The sequence below is a fragment of the Mauremys reevesii genome, linkage group 2, assembly GCF_016161935.1.
Source record: "Mauremys reevesii isolate NIE-2019 linkage group 2, ASM1616193v1, whole genome shotgun sequence".
Classification (NCBI taxonomy): Eukaryota; Metazoa; Chordata; order Testudines; family Geoemydidae; genus Mauremys; species Mauremys reevesii.
In genome coordinates this window covers 36,860,230-36,883,879 of record NC_052624.1, presented here as the reverse complement: position 1 = coordinate 36,883,879, position 23,650 = coordinate 36,860,230, and the positions used below count along the sequence as shown (strand labels likewise).

The 23,650-nt window shown below is 43.1% G+C and overlaps 1 protein-coding gene across 10 annotated transcripts in view; it reads left to right on the top strand.

Moving 5' to 3' along the window:
• The window catches only part of MLLT10 (MLLT10 histone lysine methyltransferase DOT1L cofactor), a 271,019-nt gene that overhangs the window by 205,577 nt on the left and 41,792 nt on the right, over nt 1-23,650 (top strand). For all 10 annotated transcript variants that reach the window (XM_039523898.1, XM_039523897.1, XM_039523896.1 and 7 more), the window contains one exon: nt 9,462-9,640. In XM_039523898.1, coding sequence (XP_039379832.1) covers nt 9,462-9,640 — 179 coding nt within the window. The remainder of the gene's footprint in view (nt 1-9,461; nt 9,641-23,650) is intronic.

The window sequence follows — 23,650 nt, the reverse complement described above, 5'->3', positions numbered from 1 at the left end:
ATGTTTCTTCAAATCTTAACCTGATTTAGTGTCATTCCCTTTTAGGATCTTGCTAAGATTTTCCAATTTGAAGTTACCTCACAGATTTCACTTTTTGGAGTCTGGATGTGTGTATGCTTCAGAGTCTTTTAAAGAATTGAAACATTAAATTGATGGCCTAGAAAAGAGGTTTTTGGTAATGTGAAGCGGGAGGAAAGGTTGGATCTTGGAGATGTTATGTAAAGGGCAATATTTAGACGTAACCTCGATATTTGGGACTCAAAGAGCTTATCTAGATTATGGGCCTGAATAACAGGTTCTGTGAGAGGAAAAATGGGAAGGGTTAGTGGGGAGGGGAGAACATCAACAGTTGAGTTTTGGCCACATTGAGTTCAAATTGATGGCTGGACATCAGCAAGGAGATGTCAACAAAAAAGATGAGATTCTTCTTTGAGTGATGGGTCCCTATTGCATTCTACCGAGGGTTTACTCATGCACACTATGCATCCAGAGCTTTAGATTTTTCAAGTAACAGTGTCCGTCGGTCCTCCCATGCGTGCCCTTGGCTTACTGTTTGGTTTTGTCCAAGGTAAGAAAGGACAGGGCAGACCGACTGGGTCTCTGGTTCCTTCTCACTGTCATATGGTCTGGGTCGGAACTATTAGTGTCCTCTTGTGTGTGATGCACTTTAAAAATATACAGTTGTACATAAATCGTTGTTGTTTTTACAGTAGTTTTTAGTTGTTTGATAGTTTAGGAGTAGGATCAGGGTTCCTTTTTAGGGAGTTTTTGTTCCCCGTGAACACCCCTGCCCTCTGTACGACATACGGGTACTGGACTATGCCAAAAACCCTAGGCTTTAAAATCTGCACCTCCTGCCTGCATTCCTTCAGTCAGCAATGCACATCAACACTGCCTCTACTGCTTGGGAGAAGCCCACAATGCATTCAGGAATAGTATCTGCCAGTCTTTCCCAAGCCATACCTGAGAAGGCCAGGCTCTCTGCCTCTGGAAACACCTCATAGAAGTTGCCATGAGACCTCATTCAGACCCTGTACATTTGCCTGAGGCTTCCAGGAGTGCGCCTCCAACTATGAGTCCCAGGCCTGCACCAGCGGACCACCACTATGGACCCCATGTCGGGGCATAGTTGGTAGGTAAGGAAGCATGCACATAAGCATGACAGTAAGTCTTCCTCTAAGCCTAAGAATGGAGAGACTCTTTCCAATCATGGGAACAGAGTGTGCCGTAACACCCACAAACATGAAAAGAAGCCACATAAATCAGCGGCTCCACCAGTATCGAGTGTGGACCTGCACGCACAGTCAGTATTGGCATCCCTCGGAGCTAGAGTGCCATCCACTCCACGGAAGATCATTGCTCCAGGTCTGGTTCCGGAGAATGTGAAAGTGCCCTTGACTTTGTGTAGATCAGGAAAAGTGCCAGAACCACAGGAAGTGTTTGCACTGGGGCCCTGTACTTCCAGGGAGACATCTCAGGCACCAGACATGCCACATCTGTGGCACTCTTCACCCCACCCCATGCCCGCAATGGTCATCCTTATCACCCCACTGTAGCCCAGAGAGTTCGGGTTTCCCAACCTTTTCCACATGTCAGGTCACCTCCATTTCCCATCCTTGCTTTCCCCAAGCTACTACTGCAGTACAGTAATTCCTCACTTAAAGTCGTCCTGATTAAAATTGTTTTGTTATGAAGTTGTTGGTTTATTAGGGAACATACTCATTTAAAATCGTGCAATGTTCTGTTCTAAAATTGTTTGGCTTGCCTGCTCCACCCACCCTGCATTCCAGCCTGGGAGCGTGCAAGCCCCTGCACCCCCAACCCCTCAACCAGGCTTCACAATCATCATTGATGAGTACAGTATTAAATAGTTTAAAGTTATTGAAAACTTATACTGTATATGTTTATAATGTATTTTGTCTGGTGAAAAAAAAATTCCCTGGAACCTACCCACCCCATTTACATTAATTCTTATGGAGAAATTGGATTCGCTTAACATCGTTTTGCTTAAAGTAGCATTTTTCAGGAACATAATTACAAGGTTAAGCAAGGAGTTACTGTACAGTGGCAAGATCAGACATCCCGATCCAAAGACGTTTTGCTTCAGAGCTTGGTATTTGGATGGGATCTTCTCTAGAATGGGATTGTTCATCAGAAGTGCAAGACATCCTCTCAAGCAACAGGAAGGAGCTGGCTTTCCTACTGAGCCGAGTGGAACTGCTTCGTCTTCTGGGCCCAACAGAAAGGGCTCTCCCCAGAAGAGGTGGAGATTCCCCTTCTTTTGGACTACCTCCTGTCCTTGAGGGCATTGGGTCTCGCCCTCAACTCTCTCAAGGTCCATGTAGTGACAATTAGCACCTTCTACCCCCCTATGGAAGGACACTCCATATTTACAAACCCGTTGACTGCTAGGTTTTGGAAGGTTCTTACCTGTACAGCCTGTTACCCACCAGTGGGACCTTAACCTAGTTCTCTCAGCACTAATGAAACAGCCACTTGAGCCACTAGCTTTCTGTTCTGTGTCCCTCCTTTCCATGAAAGTTGCCTTCCTTGTCACTACCATTTCAGCAAGAAGGGTAGGTGAACTTGGGACCATGATGGCAGACCATCCTTTTATCACTTTCCATAAGGATAAAATCTCCGTGTGCCTACATCCCAAGTTTCTGCCGAAGGCCATGTTCCAGTTTCATCTCAACGAACCCATCCGTTTACCTGCTTTCTTTCCAAAGCCTCAGAAGAGGAATGACAATTTCACTCCTTCAACATCCAATGGGCCTTGGCCTTCTACCTGCAGAGGACAAGATCAATCAGGAAATCTCCTAGATCATTTATCGCAATAGCCAAGAGAGTTAAGGGGTAGGCAGTCTCCACACAGAATCTCCAAAGTGGATTTTGGGGTGCATTACACTATGCTATCAGTTTCAGGACTCCCTCCACCCGCTGGGGTGAGGACCCATTCCACGAGAGCCCGAGATTCAACCAGGGCCACCCTCCATGATGTGCTGTTTTGGGACATATGTAGAGTGGCCATGTGGAGTTTGGTACATATCTTTGCCACGTGTTACGCCTTGATGCAGGACTCTGTGATGGATGCCTCATTCGGTGCAGCTGTCCTCCGCTCAACTGTTCCATCCTCACACCCTCCTTTGACTTAAGTACTGCTTGTTAATCACCCTCAGTGGAATACAATTGGGGACCATCACTCAGAAGAGGAGGAGGATACTTACCTGTCACTGGAGGTTCTTCAAGATGTGTGGTCCCTATCTGTATTCCATTTCCTGCCTTTCTTTCCCTCTATTATGGATCTCTTGGATTTGCGGTGGAGAAGAAATTGGAGATGCAGTCGGTCCACCCCACGCTTTATCACCTCAGACAAAACCATGAGGCAAGCCAAGGACGCATGCGTGGACCAATGGACACTTTGCACAGCAAGCAAGAGGCTCCCAGGAACAGCTCTAAGGCAGAGGGCAGGAGCAGCAAGGCAGTGGGGGGTGGGGGAGGGACACCTGAAGTGCTCATGGCACTTGATAGACTGCTGGGCAGCCGCCCAGTTGCATACCTAGGAGGGAACTTAGGTAGGGGAGGGAGAGTTAAGAAAGACAGAAGTACCAGAGTTCTCTCCTCCTTAAATAGTATATTTATGATATTTTTAGGGATCTCTGCTTTGTACAACTTCTTGACTAATGGTGTTTCTGCAGAATAATGGTCAAACTTGTAGTTCTTTATGAAAGTGTTGTTGGAAGACCATATTGTTAGCTTTACAGACTTCCTATGTGGTAGCTGCTACCCTTTCTGTCTGTGGTGCCATCATGCAATGCACTAAATGGGCTCCAATTCCTTCTGGAAATGGTTCATAAACACCTGTGCAGACATCAAAGATGCAGAGTCTGAGTGGAAGTTGTGCTGCTTAGGTGTCTCTGAAAATCCACCCTTTGATGTCTTGGATTTAGAAGCCTAATTTTTAGGCTCCTATTTATTGGCCGAAATTTATTAAACAACTCATTGTTTGGAAGGGTTGTTTTCAGTTACTACACTAGTATATGTCTGCCTGCAATGACTCACTCACTAAGGTTCTGATCCTGTACCATGGAAGACAATGGGAGCTTTATCATGAACTTCAGTGGACATAGGATCAAGTCCAAAATATCTTTCTTGGATGTAGCAGATAGAAGTGGTTGAATACACTGTAACAGATCCTCTCTCTAACACCGTAGGTCAGTTCTAGTTTTCTCACTTCATGGGCAATATATCCATCCTGAACAACTCCTTGGGACCTTCTGGCCAGTCAGGATCAACAAAGACTTGAGATATTAATTCTGCAGTTCTTATACAATGGGCCTTATAGAAAAGCAAAAACTGCAAGTAGTACCAGGAGAAGGACTAGTTGTACATACAAGTCACTGTATGTATATGCTGACAGCCATTTGTTTAAGAATCATTATGAATAGAATCAGATTCTGTTGATGGTCATCTACCAAAGGGTTTTTCTGGATAGTTGGGAGAAACTATAGATCTTCCCATCTTAACCCAGTTCTCTCAGGATAAGTGAGAATTGTTGTAATGTTATTTTTATTTGTCAAATTATGTGAGATTTGATCTATAATTTTTTGGAGATTATCATCCAACTGGAGTATCTTCCCCTCTCATACCAGTTTTTCTTGTGGAAGATGTTCTTGTAGATTCTTTATTAAGCTGACTCTTTTCCATGGGCTGTCAATAATGTTTGGTATACTCATGTTCTCTGAACTGCTTAGCAAGCATCTGGTACAGCATTTGAATTTATACTAATATATTAAGGAATGTCCAGCTATACATCTGTCTTGAATTCAATAGGTTTTTGCGCATCTTGAGACCATATGGACTTGCCTTTATCTATTGACACCTCTTCAATGTTCTCCCAACTCTCATATCTCTTGTTGTGCATGGAGATTTGTACGTCTCCATGGTCTCTTTTTGGCTTATGTGAAACTGTCTTGTACAATTTTTGTTGCTATAAGATTGGAGAATCTTGGTTCTGTGGAAACTCATTTCAAGTTTTTTAGTATGACTCTAACAAACATAGTCTTTTTAGAGAAGAGATAGCTAATTACTTACCTATAATTCTAATTTTCTGAAGTTACTATTTGACTAGATTTCTAATTTCTAACCTACCTCCCCTCAGGCTTATGGAGTGAGGACATTTTCTGTGTCTAAATTTTTCTTGTTTTTTATCATATGCATATTGTTTGGACATATTTGTTATGTTTAAAATGTGGAGAGCTCTTTGCTTCCAGCTCATCAAGGAATTGAAGGAGAATGTTGTTGTTAGTTGGTCTCAGATGGAGAATGAGTGTGGTTTGCCTGTGAAAAGGGCCCCAAACTGTTGAAAACAAGACTAGTTATGGCTTGTTATAAGGTCACAAGTAAGTAATCCCTTTCTTGCTTATCTTGCAGTATTACTAGTGTAAGTGTTTTAATTAAATGCATATATTTTTGAATATATTATAATTTGGTTATATATCACATCTAGGCAGGCAAAATTCATATAATACAGAAATAGGTTAAATGAAAAACTGTAACTTTTCCCAAAAATGCATCTGGAATTGAAATTCTGACTCCCTTGCTCACAGGCGGAGGCAAAAAAAATTGATTACTTGTTCATAGATAGCTAAACTAAGAGAAGAAACAGAGGCTGCTGGCTCGTGCTGAGCAGCAAATGACTGTCAGTGTGTATACATACAGTGACTAGTAAGTACAACTAGTCTTTCTCCTGGTACTACTTGCAGTTTTTCCTTTTCTATAAGGCCTATTATATAAGAACTGCAGAATTAATATCTCAAGTCTTTGTTGATCCTGACTGGCCAGAAGGTCCCAAGGAGTTGTTCAGGATGGATATATTGCCCATGAAGTGAGAAAACTAGAACTGACCTACGGTGTTAGAGAGATGATCTGTTGCAGTGTATTCAAATTGGTTTTCAGACAAGAAAATAAGGTGGTCCCAATTTTCAGGCTGCAGTCTTATTTTCTCTAGTAAATTTTAAATGAAATACTGTTCCTGGTGTGATTGTCTTATAGGCAAATTACTGCATTCTGTCTTATGCTTTAACTGTTGTTACCAGGGTTTCATTTTGTTTCTCTTGATTCCATGATCATACACATTTTGTCCATGCTGCAATAGAAAATAAATGTCACTGCCACCACCTATCTGAGACTGAGTCAGAACTGAGCCTATAATATTTTGAAGTCAGTTAAAATTCTCATATTTAAATATCGTATGTAGTATTCCTCTAGTTTGAAATCAAAATAACACAAGTACAATCTTCCACTAGAGTTGCATACTGTTGCTGTTGAGTGTCTACTCTGACTGTCCACAAGTAGCTTCTGTTCTTTAAGTTCGTTATGGGAAAACCCATCTTCTGTTCCTGTAATGCTAAAGGACAAAAGAACATATCCTGACAGGCTTGTGGTGGCCTGTGGTGAAAAGTTGTGTTGATCATATATGAAACAGATCACTTTTTGTGTATTTGATGGTCCTTAATTGTAATTTTAGAGGAAACCATTGTTAAAAGGTACACTCATTTTCCTCTTCACTCCATGTACATTGTAGTAGACCACATGTTTTTTAAACAATAGGTCTCTGTGAAATCAAAGAATTGAAATAATGTATGTGGTAGTTGCCGATTGTTCTCAGAAAGCCAAAATTATTTCCCCCATTCAAATTTCCCATCCTTAAGAGGCAGGTTTGTCTTTCATTGCTGTGAGTTCCACCAGAGACGTCTTGCAAAACCTCAAACAAGATATTTCTCAAGATAGAAAAAGAGACATCAGGTACAATATCATTACATCCATCTGTCTACGATTTCTGTACACAGACTTGCCTGACTTGATCTCCTCAAGAATACTCCCAACTTGGACTACCTCAAACCCTGAAAAGTTTCTTCAAAGTGTTCCATACTGACTAGCAATCCAGCATATATTGTAGATACCTCCCAAATAGCTTACTGTTGCCTCAGTCATCAGCAAGAGTTTGATGTTTTCCCTCTTTTGAGACTGAAATAGAAAACATTAAAACGTCTTTCAAAATACATTCACGCTTCTAAAGATAGAATTAATTTTTTGTTGAGATCCTGAATTACAAGCTCAAGTTTACTGTAGTGTAGAGGGTGTATGTTGTCTAAACTTGGCCTATGCACCACTTGAACAACCTTTATTCACTGCTGCACTTTCTAAATTTAGGCTAATCAGTTCTAATTTGAACTCAATCACTTTTAAAGCTCTTTTTACTTTGTGTATGTTACTATTAACTGTCCCAGATTCAAAGTCTACTTCTGTATGTCAGCAAAGGGAGTACAAAATTTGTTGTCATGCACAAATCTGCTGTATACCTTACTCTTGCTCTGCTACAGACTTGTCAGTAGATCCATGCAATGTGCACAGCAATAAATCTTGCATTCTGTATGCATGGCTGAGACGTTTTTTGCAGTTGTCTCTATTAAGACATATACTCCAATGATATAGTTGATCCATGAATTAGATCATTTTTAGTCTTGTTCTAAATTTTGAACACATTATTTTTGGATTTATTTCAAAATCTGAAACCATGTTTAGTGACTCTGTAAGTGATATTAAACAAGGTGTCAAAACATTTGTCTCCTCATGTTCTGTTTTAAAGAGTAACAAGTATTAACTTCTTGTGGGCAAATTTTCACATCTGCTTCCATGCATTTTATGTTAGTATAGAGAAGTTATATACATGTGAGAATCAACATAAAAGCTCTTATAACCCACTTACAAGAGGACTTCCTTTATCAGAAAGCTACTCATGTTTTCTGGAAGTTATACAGAACATTTAATATTTCTGTCACATAATCCATGGAGGTTTAGCTATCCACGAATTCCGGAAAATGTGTTTATGTGTGTTTTTCATATACCTTAGCATACTCTTCTAAACCACATGTTTTATGATGATTTTGCCCAGAGCCTCAAGTATTACACTCTGCTGAGTCAACCCTAAAAAAAACAATAGGGTGGTTTAATGTGTTAGACATTTTTTCCCTCTCCCCCCCATTCCCAAATCATTCAGAACTATGTACATATAGTTTTTAAACAGGTATATTTAAAGTAGTGTGAAAATCAAGGATTGATTTGCAAATTAAGGGCCAGATTATAATCCCTTTATTCAAATTCAGTAGCACCTTACTGCAAAACTAGTCCCAGTGAAGTCAATGGGACTACTCCTGGAGTAAAGTGCTACTGAATGTGACTAACGGTATTAGAATCTGGTTCTTTTAAGGGTGTAGCAAAGAGAGAGAGGCCATCTCCCTCCTAAAACCAAATTGATTTAGCAGAAACAGCAAATAGTGTATATTTTAAACTGTAGTATATTTTATTACAAAGCCTATTCTGGATGAATTGGCAAATTAAACTATTGCTGGTCTTTCTGAAAAAATAACTATAAGTTTAATGCCCATGGAGTGAAAAACTTATCTGATAGTACATTTTATCTTGCAAAATTTATTCTCCATCTTAAAATCAAACTAAACTAGGAGTTTCAGCAACCTACTGCTAATTTTGCAAGGTTCTTAACAGTTGCTAAAAAGCCTACTGTGGAAAGGCTGAAAAATTTAAGCTGTTTCCTATCATTGCCAGAAAGACAAGAATGTTTTTGAACTACCTGGCTGTAGCAGAAAATTCCAGACCCAATCTCTCTCCTCCCAATTGCCAAACACTTCTTATGGGAACATTAATATTCACAGAGATGCCAGTTCTCATGATTTAATCACGAGTCTTGCAGCATTTGGTGTCTTTTCTTGAAGTCTCTGTGGCATTTGGGTTTTTGAGTAAATAGAATACCACCACTTCTCCCATCAAATCTGAGTACTCTGTGCTCAGACTTGTCTGTCAGTTTTATTTAAAAAATACACAAGAACCCTTCTTAAACTTCAAAAATGCTCTTACAACATTTGTGTTTTTTAAAATGATATATGTAGTACAATAATGGTTATTTTTTATTTTTAGAAAAGCATTTTTCATTTAAATTATTCATTTTCAGTTGCACAATACAATGCACAATTCTTTATCCATTTCAGCTTGGACTATAGCTCACTGGAGTAGTAAACTGATTACAGGCTCACTTGACAACAAGCATTTTAGCAGCAAATTGTGGTAGTGCTAATATTTAGATGCATTCTATATGGTGTACAAAAGCTAGATTGATCTGTCACACACATTTTAGAAAAAATTATTATTAAATCAGAACAAGTGTTTTAGACATTTGAAATATTCTGGAGTTTAGACTATTTCTATCACTGTGTTTGAAATCCTAATACAGTAATTTTCTGTAATGTGCATTAAATAATCTTGACTTCATCTTTTTTTAGTTAACTTGCTAGATTAATTTTCTGTAGTAAATATATGTCTTCTAATGAATACAAGAGAGAAATATTATATAAAACTTTTGTTTTTGTTTTGTTTTTTTTCAGGTATTTATAGCAGCAATGATGTAGCAGTATCATTTCCTAATGCAGTATCTGGCTCAGGATCTAGCACTCCGGTTTCCAGTTCTCATTTACCTCAGCAGGCATCTGGTCACTTGCAGCAAGTGGGGGCTTTGTCACCTTCAGCTACACCTTCTGTAACTACTGTTGTTGCAACAACTCAGGTAAATCATCACAGGCATTTGGATGGGTAAAAATATCATTACAAATTGTTTTTCATTTTAAAAGAATTAAAGATTTCCCAGCTTGGAAAATTTCAGTCCAAATTGTTCTAGTTGGAGAATTTAAAAGCAACTGGAAACAGGATCGTACAATGGGAAGCATCTGACAACCTTAATAATAGGCACTGCCGCCAACCCTGCCTATAACATTTGGCCCTCTAGGAGGTCAATTTCCCAGAGCTGAAAACTGTTATGAGCAAAAGTGATTGGGAGGAAATACGTAATGTGAATGATGAGTAGGAGTTGTTTAAAAATATTTTACTGGCTGCCCAAAATGCCACAATTCTGCAACCAGAAAAGAAGGCTGTGCCAGTTAAAAACTGTCCTGGTTGGGAAGGGAAGGCAGTGAAAGCAGCAATAGTAAAATAAAATAACCCAATCTATTTTACAAATGGGGAAAAGGAGGTAGTTCATATCAGTGACTATAAATCAGAAGTTACACAATGCAGACAATTGATAAGATAAACATATTAATGAAAAGTATTATGGCCATTAGTGTTAGACAATAAACAATTTTATTTTTGCATTCCCATCTTCGTGCAGTGCTTTGAGACCCCCTGGTGAATAACCACTGTGTAAATACAGAGCACTGCTGCTGCTGTTTTTAAATGGAACCCAAGGGTGAGAGCTTTTGGTTCCTTGTTTAAGCACTAACCCACACTCCCCTTGAAAGCCAAACACAGAATCTCAAAATCTCTTTATTCAGCATTGTCAGGCAGATAAACTGATAATCATGCTTGAATGTCTGGTTTTTCAGTTTCCTTAAAAAAAAAAAAAAAATCAAAAACATAACACCACAGATGCACAACATGGAAATTTAATACAAAAAGTTGAATTAGAAGAACATAAAGTTTGCAAAGTGAAATGCTAACAAGTTAGGAAATTCCAAAATTAATTATTTTTACTCCTTAGTAGTATTTAATTACATAATCATACTACCTTCCCTCCCTCCCCCCCACATAAACCCATGCTTTATTTAGTACACAGCTTAGATAATGTTAGGTAGTAAATGAGGCTGTTTATCTGTAGCATCCTTGACTCAGACACTGGGGATGTTGGAAAATGTGTAGTGAATGAACTAGGAGGCTTCAGAAAGAAAGAGTGGTCTTGTAAATTTGCTAAACCACTCAGAACTTGAAGAACTAGGCTCTGTGTCTGGTTTTGCCACAGAGTTCTTATGTGATATTGGGCAAGTCATTTAGACCAAAATTTTCAGAAGTAGCCAGTAATTGTATGCTCCTTAGTGTTTGTGTTTCTAACGCCAGATATCCAGGACTTTACAGCAGTACTGGGCACTCTCCATTCTAGTTTAAATCTGTTGGAGTGGTGGGACCATACCACCTCTGCGAAAAAATCAGACTTAGTTGGGTACCCAGAAATTAAGATGCCCAAAGGGGACATTTTGCCCTTAACCATTGCACCTCGGTTCCCAATGTGTAAAACAAGTATAATACCCCACCGTACTTCACAAAAGTGTTGTGAAGATAGATTGGGTAATGCTTGTGAGGAACTGAGACACTATGGCAATGACTGCCTTATGGAAAGCTAGAACTGGTAGGAAAAAGGAAAGCACACACCTACCTACTTACCTCTCCCCCCTCCCAAACAGGACAGAACAGATGGAAATGTTTACCTTCATAGCTGTCTGTCTAGAAGGCTCTTGTCAGTTTTATTTTCTGCCAAATTGATAAGAGCCTTCCAGCCCAGCTGCCTAAGAGTTAGAAGGCCCAGTCACTCAGCCTTCCCCAAACTCTGGCAGCCTTTCCCCAGCCTTGGGGCTAAAGATTCAGAGAGTCTGAGCACTCAGACTCTGGCCCTAGAGCTGGGACGGAGGCTGAAACGTTTCTGCTTTTCCAACTCTGGAGCTGGGAAAAGGAGACTGAGAGCCAGGACACTCAGCCTCAGCAGCCCTCCTGGAAAACTTGTGTCAATTTCACTTTTGGCAGAAGAGTGGGAAATTTCCTGCAGAAAATTTAAGTTGTGCAAAAAGGGCATTTTTTGTCGGAAAATCAGTCAGATGAAAAATTTCCAACCAGCTCTAACAAAAATTGTTTAATCAGTGCAGGGTTTAGAGGTGTAGTAAATAAGGCATGGGACAACACAGTGAATATTAATAGGGCCCTACCAGATTCACAGTCTGTTCTGGTCAATTTCATGGCCCGAGGATTTTAAAATTGGTCAATTTCATGATTTCAGATGTTTAAATCTGATATTTCACAGTTCTGTAGGGGGCCTGACCCAAAATGGGATCAGGGGGTTGGGGGAGGTTGCAAAGTTGTTGTAGGGGGGTTCCCAAGATTGCCACCTTCACTTCTGTGCTGTCTTCAGAGCTGGGCTCTGAAGGCAACACCCTCCCAGCAGTTGGAGGAGATTCCCGGAGGTGGAGGTGTGGGTAGGCTCTGCCCCATGTTGCTGGGAGCACACCAGCCAAGGGCTCCTAGCTTGTAGTCCATGCCAGAGACAGATTAAGGTAGGTGCCCCCAGGCAATTTGCAGGCCCCCTAGGAAAAATGAATGCCCCAACCCTGGAAAAAGCCCCAGGGTAGAAGCCCCTCTTGGGTCACTCCACGCCCCTGCAGGAGCGACAGGGTGGAGCGGTGGGGGTGGGAGGGGAGAAGCCGCGAGCCCGGGCTGCCCCAAGCCCTGGCTGGAGCGGTAGGGGGCAGACACTTCAAGGCCAGGCTGCCCCAGCTGGAGTGGCAGGGGGGCAAAATCCCCGAGCCCAGGCTGCCCCGAGCCCCAGCTGAAATGGCGGGGGGGGGCACAAACCATGAGCCTGGGCTGCCCGAAGCCCCAGATGGAGTGGCAGGGGGGGTGCGAGCCGCAGCTGGAGCAGCTCAGAGGCACAAGCCCTGAGCCCAGGATGCCCCAGCTGGAGAGGCTCAGGGGGCCAAAAGCCCCGAGCCCCATCTGGAATGTTAGGGGGCTCAATCCCCAAGCCTGGGCTGCCCTGAGCCCTGGCTGAAGCGACTTGAAGGTGGACGCCCCAAGCCCAGGCTGCCCCAACTGGAGTGGCTCGGGGATAGACGATGCCTTGAGCCCAGACTGCCCTGAGCCCCGGCTGGAGCGGCTTGTGGGCGGACGCTCCGAGCCCTGGCTGCCCGGACCCAAGGCTGGAGCAGCTCGTGAGTGGACACCCCAAGCCCGGGCTGCCCCAGCTGCAGCTGGAAGGAGCGCAAGCCCACAGCCCCTGGAGGAGCTGCCGGGGGAGAAAGCCCAGAGCTCAGCACCTGGAGCTACGGCAGAAGCCGGGGTGGGAAGGGAGGGGAGGGGAGAAGCCCAGAGCTCAGCACCTGGAGCTACGGCAGAAGCCGGGGTGGGAAGGGAGGGGAGGGGAGAAGCCCAGAGCCCAGACTACCCCGTTTGTGGGAGGGGTGGGGGGGAAGAGAAGTTCTGAGCTGCCCTGGCTGGAGCAGAAGCCCCAAGGCTGGGCTGCCCCAGCTGTAGCTGCCAGGAGCGGAAGCCCCCAGTGGAGGAAGCCCTAGGCTCGGCACCTGGAGCTGCAGCAGAACGGGACTGGGAAAGAGCCCAGGCTGCTGCTGCTAGGAGCGAAAGCCCCCTGCCCATCAGAAGCCACTGTGGGAGGAAGCCCCAAAAGCCCCAAGCTCAGTACCTGGAACTGCAGCAGAAGTGGGAGGGGAAAAAAATGCCCAGAGCCCATCTCCTGTGCTGCAGTGCGCAAGTGAGAGTCTATCAGTCTCATTTCTGTGCTGCCTCTGGATGTGGGTCTGATCTCCCCACAACTCCTGTCCCTCCCTAGCGTGGCTAGACTAGCAGCTAGGAGCCCCAAGCTCCCAGCAGCAGGGGACATCAGATTTCATGAGATAGAGCTGATTTCATGGTCCGTGACATGTTTTTCACGGCCGTGAAATTGGTAGGGCCCTAAATATTAAGGATAAAAATTATTGATCAGCTGCTTCACCATTCATTCACCTGTCAATAGTTGTGCATGCATTCTGGTGAATGCTTTCGTTATTTTTTTTAAAGAGTGAGAGAAAAAGATTGAGGAAAATAACTTAAAATTCACCAGAAAGTGTCTAAGGCTTACCAGACTCATTATTTATTTGAAATTCAATCACTTGGAACAACTCTCTCTCTCTCTCTTCCCCCACCCCCCAACCTCTTTTCTGTTTCTGCTGCCATCTGTAGACAATATGACTCACTGGCTGCCATGCCTCCAGTGGCTGTGCATGATGTAGCAGGCTCTCCTTTCTGACTGCCCTTCCAGCCTTGCAGTGGTCTGCTGCTTCTTGTAACTCAGCCCTCTGGCCGGGTCACTTTTAGTCTTGCCCTTTCCGGGAAAATCCAAGTACAATGTGCCACTGGTCTGGAGACCTTACACCAGAGGTTTGGACCAACTTCAGGTGTTTAGGACTGCCAGTCCTTGGCTCTGTGGTCTTCATGCTCTCATCCTACACAAGCTGGTAGGGGAACCAGGCTTGCCCTCTACTCTGGGTTCCAGCTCAGGGACCTTGAATGAAGCAGAGTTATTTAGACTCTCTGCTGTGTCCTGTGCTGCTTCCTATAGTGGCCTTTAGGTAGGCATTTCTCATATCTCTTCCCCAGCTGACTCTTGCAGGATCCAAAACAAAGGGGATCCAGTCTAGTTGAGGAACAAAAGAAACAAAAAGGTTCTGAACCAGGCCTACCTGCCCCAAGGGTTTTAGCTCCAGCTGATCATCCTCCCTGCCCAGGCAGCTTCATGGCAGTCTCTAACACCAGTCAGGCCTGCCTTCACAGAGCTAGCTCCAGATCTACTCACTCTCCCAGCCAACCCCCATTAAGCTTGGCTTTTCCTCTTTTACCTCCTCTCTCCAGGATTGACAATTACTGCAAGTGTTGGAAGGCAAAGCTGATTACACCCACAGGCCTCATTTACCCCTCCTGGTCTAGTGTAGGGTTGGTATACCATATCACACCTCCCAGTTGCTTTCCTCAGCTTGGCCTCTGCTCCTTGTACTATACATTTACATTCATTGAGACTTTATTGGCATGACAAGCTATTCAACTGTTACCAAAATATAAGAAAAAGACAGACCCCTCGGGTATCTGTCAGAGATGAATACGACCCACTTAAGATAGGTACACACAGTGTGTTTTGAGGGTTGATCTACTGTGAGTCTGTTTGTCACTGCTGTCCATTCTTCATCCAGTGGCAAGTTACTATGCACGATGTACCATGCTGCTGTCTTTCCTTTATCTCAAAGTCAGGCACAATTTTTCTTTCTCACTTTTTGATGAGAAGTTTTTTGATTCCTGTTAATGTGAGGAAATAAGCTTTCTTGCATTTCTTTGCATTTGGACAGTGAAGTACAAATAATCTCTGTCACCATCTCTTCTTTGTCATACTGGCTACACAGTTGCTCCTCTGAGTTTAAACTGTGCTTTATATCTGTTGGTTTGCACCTCTAGTTTGTGGTGATTGATTCTGTATTTGCAGAGTCTGTCTTTAGTTTTTCACATTTTACTATAGTGAGGTGGTTTGATAGTTTTTTACGGGGATCTATAGAAGTCCAGCATGTTGCTTTTTTTATTCTTCTCAGTGATTAGTATACTGATGCTCTAGCATCTTAATTTTTTTTTTTATGCAGCAGGATTGTGTTGTTTGTTTGGTGGTGAAGTTGTTTTATTGTTAGACCCATATAATATATATATATCTCATAATCATTATTATATAATGGCATGATTTTTGATTAAATGTAAGTTTCACATCATGACTAAGGCTAATATTTTGTTTCAGATATTTTTTAGTAAAAGTCATGGACAGGCCAGGGGCAATAACCAGAAATTCACAGAAGCCTGTGACTTGTCCCTGACTTATGCTAAAAATATGCCTGACAAAATGGGAATGAAGGAGGATTCAGCACCTGCAGTGGCTGCTGTGGACTGCCCCCCCCCCCTGCCCTGCCTCCTCCCTCCACCATCCCTGCCAGTCAGGTCAGGGGTCCACCCCCACCCCTGCAGGGCCAGGAGAGCTGTGCACTGCAAGGCAGCTGCAGCAGCAACCTTAACTCTGCCTGGTTTCCTTTGTTTTGTTTTTTGCTCAACTCAGCAATCAACAAATCAACAAAAGGATGACAACAAAAAACAAAACAAAATTAAAATTTTTTTTTTTTTTTTTTTTTTTTTTTTTTTTTTTTTTTCTTAGTTGTTCTTGGTGGTTTTTCCATTGTTTTGGAGCACATATGCAGCTCAGCTGTGTATGCAGGTCACAATGCACACACTATATAATATATATATACTGTATATATGAGGGATGGATGTCATGGCCACAGCTGCCACAGCTGTTGACTGCTGGGCTGAGATTGCCACCTGGGGTGCAGAACATGTTGTTTGTTTGTTGTGTGTCTGTTTGCTGTTTTGGCTGAGATGGGATCAAAAGTTAACTATTCTTTTCTGTGTGTTGATTAAATGGGGGAAATCAGCCTAGTTCTGGTCTGTAGTCATTGTTACTGGAGTTCCTGTGCATATGGGTGGATTTGTAGAACTGCAGTTGTAGATTTTCTATTGGAGTGTTATCCCAGTCAGTGTATGATTCTACTGTCAAATAATTTTATCAGTAGTTTTACTAGGGAGATTGTATGTATCTAGTGGTTTATTTATAACATAGAAGATCCACTGACCTTTTTCTTTTAATGCTTTTGTAACCAGTGTGAAGTGCCTTGATGCATTTATTATGAGATGTAGGAATGTGTAATTTTAGTATGTGTTCAAGCTCCATGTCTCTCTAATAAAATTTTATTCTATTTTGGTAATTCAGGGACTATTTTCCAAATTAACCTGTAGGGTCCATTTATTGCAGGTTTCTAGAAGTAAATTTCTCTGTGAGGCCATTTTTTGTAGATGATAGCATGACGAGGTCTTCAGCATACAGCAGACATTTTATTGCACCTACAGTTTCATTGTCAGCAGGCATCTCCCAGTAAGGCAGCTACAGGAGATGTGTAGAGAGTGGGGCATGGGTAGTCAGGCCTAATGTTTAAAGTCAGGAGCCTGGAGCTGGAGCTGGGATCAGAGTTAAGTGCCAGGCCAATGGTTAGAGCTGGAGACAAAGTATAGGGTATAGGAACAGGTACCTGAAGCAATGCATGAAAGCGGGAAGCGGAAACAGACTAGGGTCTGGGATAAGGAGGACAGGAACCAGGAACAGGCTGGGAGGCAGGAACCAGGAACAGGCTGGGAGGCAGGAACCAGGAGTCAAGCAAGTAGGCAGGGTCTAGAGTAGAGCCAGCCAAGGATTCCTAGAACAACTTCCTTTACCTTTTTCTGGTTTAAGTAGAACTTCCAAGAAAATTGGTGGGGCTGGATGTCTCCCCCAGCCAGGAGCTTTGTAGTTGGGGGCCCTTTGCAAGCTAGAGCTTCACTGGCCCCTTTCTCCAGTCGATCAGGTGAGCTGCTGGGTTGTGGCTGTGGTCTGAGCACTACCTGAGGACCTGCACGCCAAGGTTCAAGGCCCATGATTAAGGCTACGTTTTAGTCATTGGTATTTTTTGTACAAGTCATGGACAGGTCACGGGCAGTAAACAAAAATTCACGGCCCGTGACCTGTCCATGACTTGTACTATATACCCCTAACTAGATGTTGGGCCAGGGGACTGAGACCCCTGCTGGTGCTGTGGGGGGAGGCAGGCAGTGGCACACAGCCTGGGACCCCTGCTGGTGCTGCGGGGGAGGGCTGGCAGGGCTAGCAGGCTCCCTACCTGGCTCAGCGCAGCTCCCAGCATGTCCCTGCAGCTCCTAGGGCAGGGAAGGCCAGGGGGGCTCTGCGCACTGCCCCCACTATGAGTGCCAACTCTGCAGCTCCCATTGGCTGGGGGGGGGGGAGCCTGCAGCGTGTGCCAGTGTGTGTCCTGACATTGTGCCAGCAGCAGCCAGTGCATCTGGCCCAGAGGCTGCCTGAGCTGCTTGGGCAGCCCCAGAGCCAGCTGCACTGACAGCTGCAGAAGTCACGGAAAGTCACAGAATCCATGGCTTCGGCAACCTCCGTGATATAGACACAGCCTTACCCATGATCCCTCACAAAATGTGGCTTGCAGCTGAAAGTAATCTTCTTTAAGAATATTACACAGCAGACTGTCTTCACTCCACTCCTCAGGTCAGGATGGTTGCAGCAGTGAATCTTCTTCCTTCCCCTAAAGCTTTTGCATGAGCCCTGTTCCTTCCTTCCAAGCTGCTCTGTTTGCTTTTTTCCTAGTTCCCTTCTCTTCTCCCACTTCCCTATTGTTCTGCCCTGAACTGAGCAACTGGTAGAAGGAAAGAAGTGGAAGAGAGACAGCTACTAGTTGCAACTCCAGCCCCTTTAGGGAAGATCCTCCTTCCCCATTTCCCCTCCCTGCACCTTGTCCACAGCCTCTCATGCATCTAGAAAGGGAAGCTCATAAGGTTTCACTTCCCCCCCTCTCTCTCATTCCCAGGCACAGGCGTAGTGAGAGGGCACAGAGAGCTGGAAAGAGAAAGGATGGCTCCATCTCTCCCAGCAGTTCATTTTTTAAAAAATTGTTGAGGAAGAGAGGCTGCCCCCACTTTCCTGTATCTAGCTTTGCATCTAGCAACAATGGATGAACACATTAGCTGGGATTTTCATCACTGAGCTTCAGAGATAACAACCTAGTAAGGGGGACTGACCTCTCCTGTAAGGTTTGTCTTGACTGGGATCACAGGTGCTTTTAACACTTTTACTGTCAAGGGCCACCATCTTCCCTGAGGGCAGTTTGACTTTACTTGCATTGGGAATAATGGAAGGGACTGAACATTTTGAAAGTGTGTATCTTAGATTAAGGGAAACTGGCGGCTTCACTCCAATTGAGAACAGTAGGAGATGTCAGCCATTTTGAACGAGGGCAGTTCTTCATAGATTTGTCTGTAGCAGAACATTATTCATCAGTCCTGCTGAAGAAGAATATTTGTTATGAAAAATAATGGTAAAAATGATTAAAGGGAAAAAAACTATTAATCCTAAAATAAAAAAAAATATTTAAAGTATAGCCACGCATCAGATTTCAGTGAGTGTTAACTCTATGGGAAGTTTGAGGAGTCTATCCTATTTCTCTAGCAAGGTCACTTGGGACAAAAAAAGTCTTGACACAGGATGCTAAATTTCTTAAGTCAACCATTTTCAAATTAATTTTAACTCCTAATCTATCAGAAAATTAATTCTTTACTCAGAGTAAGTATTGTAATTTCGAGGAGCTATGCTGAATTGTATAACAAAATGGTTGAATACCTGTTTTAAATGCAAAACTGAACTCAACCTTAACTATGGAAAACAAAAGCCATGATTCAATAATGTATAGAATGCCTTTCATCCTTAAAAAAATATATATAGAATTCTATATAGGCTTAATCAGTCATTGCTGAAATGTAGCCAACTCTTGGGAGGAAATAGTAGCCATTCTGTACCTGCAACACTGCTCTGTAATTTTTAGTAGAGGGAAGTCTACAAACATAATTACTATGAGGAGTTGTATATTTTTATTTGAGTAACCCTTCTTTGAGTATTTGGCAGTATTAGGAGATTAACTGGCAGATACAATCCTCGAAGGTGGGTCTGAGGAGATCTAATTAAATAAGAGTGCAGGATTGCTCTTTCAGATTGGACCTCCGCTTTAAATATCTGAACTCTTAAGTAGCAGCTTTACATCTCTTTTTAATACAAATGTTTGTAAGACATACCATATAGGCTTCCTTGTATAAAAATATTCTAAGACCTTCAAAATCAAAACTGTCAAGTCCAAGTTGAAACTATTAGTATCATAGAATCATAGAATTCAAGATCAGAAGGGACCATTATGATCATCTAGTCTGACCTCCTGCAAGATGCAGGCCACATAAGCTGATCCACCCACTCCTGAACTAATTCTCTCCCTTGACTCTGCTGTTGAATGCTCCAAATCATGATTTAAAGACTTCAAGTAGCAGATAATCAACCAGCAAGCAACCCCTGCCCCATGCTTCGGAGGAAGGCGAAAAACCTCCAGGGCCACTGCCAATCTACCCTGGAGGGAAATTCCTTCCCGACCCCAAATATGGCGATCAGCTGAACCCCGAGCATGTGGGCAAGACTCTCCAGCCAGACCCTCTGGAAAAGGCTAACAATATCCCAACATTGACCCTTTGTACTAATTACCAGTGTGGCACGTTATTGACCTATTGACTAAACCCGTTATCCTATCATACCATCCCCTCCATAAACTTATCCAGCTTAATCTTAAAGTCATGGAGGTCCTTCGCCCCCACTGTTTCCCTCGGTAGGCTGTTCCAGAATTGCACTCCCCTGATGGTTAGAAACCTTCGTCTAATTTCAAGCCTAAATTTCCTGACTGACAATTTATATCCGTTTGTCCTCGTGTCCACATTAGCACTGAGCTGAAATAATTCCTCTCCTTCCCTGGTATTTATCCCTCTAATATATTTAAAGAGTGCAATCATATCTCCTCTTATCCTTCTTTTGGTTAAGGAAAACAAACCGAGCTCCTCAAGTCTCCTTTCATACGACAGGCTTTCCATTCCTTGGATCATTCTAGTGGCCCTTCTTTGTACCCGTTCCAGTTTGAATTCATCCTTCTTAAACATGGGAGACCAAAACTGCACACAATACTCCAAATGAGGTCTCACCAACGCCTTATATAACGGGACTAGCACCTCCTTATCTCTACTAGAAATACCTCATCTAATGCGTCCCAAGACCGCATTAGCTTTTTTAACGGCCACATCACATTGCCTACTCATAGTCATCCTACGATCAACCAGGACTTCCTAGGTCCTTCTCCTCCTCCGTTACTTCCAACTAGTGCGTCCCCAGCTTATAACTAAAATTCTTGTTAGTCATCCCTAAATGCATAACCTTACACTTCTCATTATTGAATTTCATCCTGTTACTAATACTCCAGTTTACAAGGTCATCCAAATCTCCCTGGAGGATATCCCGATCCTTTTCCGAATTGGCAATACCTCCCAACTTGGTGTCATCCGCAAACTTTATCAGCCCACTCCTACTTTTGGTTCCAAGGTCAGCGATAAATAGATTAAATAAAATCGGACCCAAAACCGAACCTTGAGGAACTCCACTGGTAACCCCCCTCCAACCCGACAGATCACCCTTCAATACAACCCTCTGCAGTCTCCCCTTTAACCAGCTCCTTATCCACCTCTGGATTTTCATTTCGATCCCCATCTTTTCCAATTTAACCAGCAATTCCTCATGTGGTACCGTATCAAACGCCTTACTGAAATCAAGATATATTAGATCCACCGCATTTCCCTTGTCTAAAAAATCTGTTACTTTCTCAAAGAAGGAGATCAGGTTGGTTTGGCACGATCTACCTTTCGTAAAACCATGCTGTAATTTGTCCCAGTTGCCATCGGCCTCAAGGTCCGTAACCACTCTCTCCTTTAAAATTTTTTCCATGACTTTGCATACTACAGATGTTAAACTAACAGGCCTGTAGTTACCTGGGTCACTTTTTTTCCCCTTCTTGAATATAGGAACTATATTAGCTAATCTCCAGTCAAACGGTACAACCCCCGAGTTTAGAGATTTATTAAAAATCATTGCTAACGGGCTTGCAATTTCACTCGCCAATTCCCTTAATATTCTAGGATGAAGATTATCCGGGCCCCCTGATTTACTTTCGTTAAGCTGTTCAAGTTTGGCTTCTACCTCAGATACCGTAATGTCTACCCCCATATCTTCATTCCCGTCAGTCCCTCTACCACTATTCCTTAGCCCTTCATTAGCCTCATTAAAGACCGAGGCAAAATATTCGTTTAGATATTGTGCCATGCCAAGATTAGGGATAATCTCCACTCCGTTTAAAGTTTTAAGCGGTCCCACTTCTTCCTTCTTGGTTTTCTTCCTATTTATATGGCTAAAAACCCTTTTGCTATTGGTTTTAATCCCCTTCGCTAGGTCCATCTCCACCCGGCTCTTTGCCTTTCTCACTGCTTCCCTACACCCTCTGACCTCAATATGGTAGGTTTCTTTGCTGATCCCTCCCATTTTCCAGTCCTTGTACGCTTTCTGTTTTTTCTTAATCACCCCTCTGAGACGCTTGCTCATCCAGCTCGGTCTAAAACTGCTACCTACGAACTGTTTTCCCTTTCTTGGGATACAGGCCTCTGACAGCTCCTGCAACTTCAACCTGAAGTAACCCTAGGCGTCTTCCGCCTTTAGATCCCTAAATATGTTAGTCCAATCCACTTCCCTAACTAGTCGCCTTAATTTAGTAAAGTTAGCCCTTTTGAAATCGTAAACCTTAGTCTCAGATGCAATTTTGTTTATCCTTCCATTTATTTTGAAACGAATTAGCTCATGATCACTCGAGCCAAGGTTGTCCCCTACAACTATTTCCTCAACAAGGTCCTCGTTACTCACCAAAATCAGATCTAAAATGGCATCCCCCCTCGTCGGTTCAGCAACTACTTGATGAAGGAATTCATCAGCTATCACGTCTAGGAAAAGCTGAGCCCTATTATTATTACTAGCATTTGTTTCCCAATCTATATCCAGGAAGTTAAAGTCTCCCATGATCATACAGTTCCTATTAGTATTTACCTCCTTAAAAACATTAAAGAGCTCTCTATCCATATCCAGGCTAGATACCGGCAGTCTATAGCACACCCCAATCACTATCCCAGGGGACGCTCTAGTAGTTTTCTTCCCCAATGTCACCATTGCCCAAACAGACTCCATATTATCCATTGCATTGCTAGTTATTTCGTTACATTTCACCTCATTATTGACATACAATGCTACTCCCCCACCTTTACCTTTGTTTCGGTCTTTCCTAAACAGCACATACCCTTCCATACCTGTACTCCAGTCATGGCTACCATTCCACCATGTTTCGGTTATTCCTACGATATCCGGTTTCAATTCTCGGACCAGGAGCTCCAGTTCCTCCATTTTGTTACCTAAGCTTCTCGCATTGGTGAACAAACATCCTAATTTTTGCTGTTTGGCTCCTCTCACCCTTTTCACCCAACTTGGTAGGACACAGTACTACCAGTATGACCTGTCAGTCTAGTATCCGTCCCCCCGCCCCCTCTTCCTTATACCTAAGCCTCCCCCTCTGGCTATATCTGTTGTTATCCTGTTGTTCTCACTCTCAATGTATAAATTTGGCGTGGAGAGTACCTGGACCTCTCCTAACCGTCTACCCCCAATGTCTAGTTTAAAGCTCTTTTAATCAGATGAGCCAGCCTCCCTCCTAGAATTCTACTTCCTTCCCTACTTAGGTGGAGCCCATCCCGTGAGAACAGTTCTCTGTCCCCGAAAGCCTCCCAGTGCCCATACATCCCAAAGCCCTCCTTGTAACACCACTCACTCAGCCAACAATTTATCGTCACGATCTTGTCACCCCTTTGGCGCCCTTCCCTAGGGACAGGTAGAATCCCACTGAAGATCACCTGAGCCTCAATTTCCTTGAGCGTCTTACCCAACCTGGCATAGTCTCCCTTGGTCCTATTTGATTTTCCTGAAAAACCTTGGTAATAAAGCAGTTGGAGCCGAAGACATACAGGGAGTATTTGTGTCCATCCAGAAGTACAGTAGAACCTCAAAGTCGCGAAGACCTCGGGAATGTTCGTAACTCTGAACAAAACATGATGGTTCATCCAAAAGTTTACAACTGAACATTGACTCAATACATCTTTGAAATGTTATTATGCAGAAGAAAAATGCCGCTTTCCCTTTATTTGTTCAGTAGTTTGTTTAACACAGTACTGTATTGTATTCATTTTTTGTTTTGTTTGGTCTCTGCTGCTGTCTGATTGCGTACTCCCAGTTCCAGTTCGTAACTCTGGTGTTGGTTATTCTGAGGTTGTATTGTAAGGTATCTGTGAAAGTGCCAGCATGTCTGCCTCCTCCAGAGCAGTACTAAAGGCATTGTGTGTTCTCTCATTTGGGAAAGAGGTCTGTGTTTGAGATCCCCCTTTCATCCCAAATCTGGAAGTA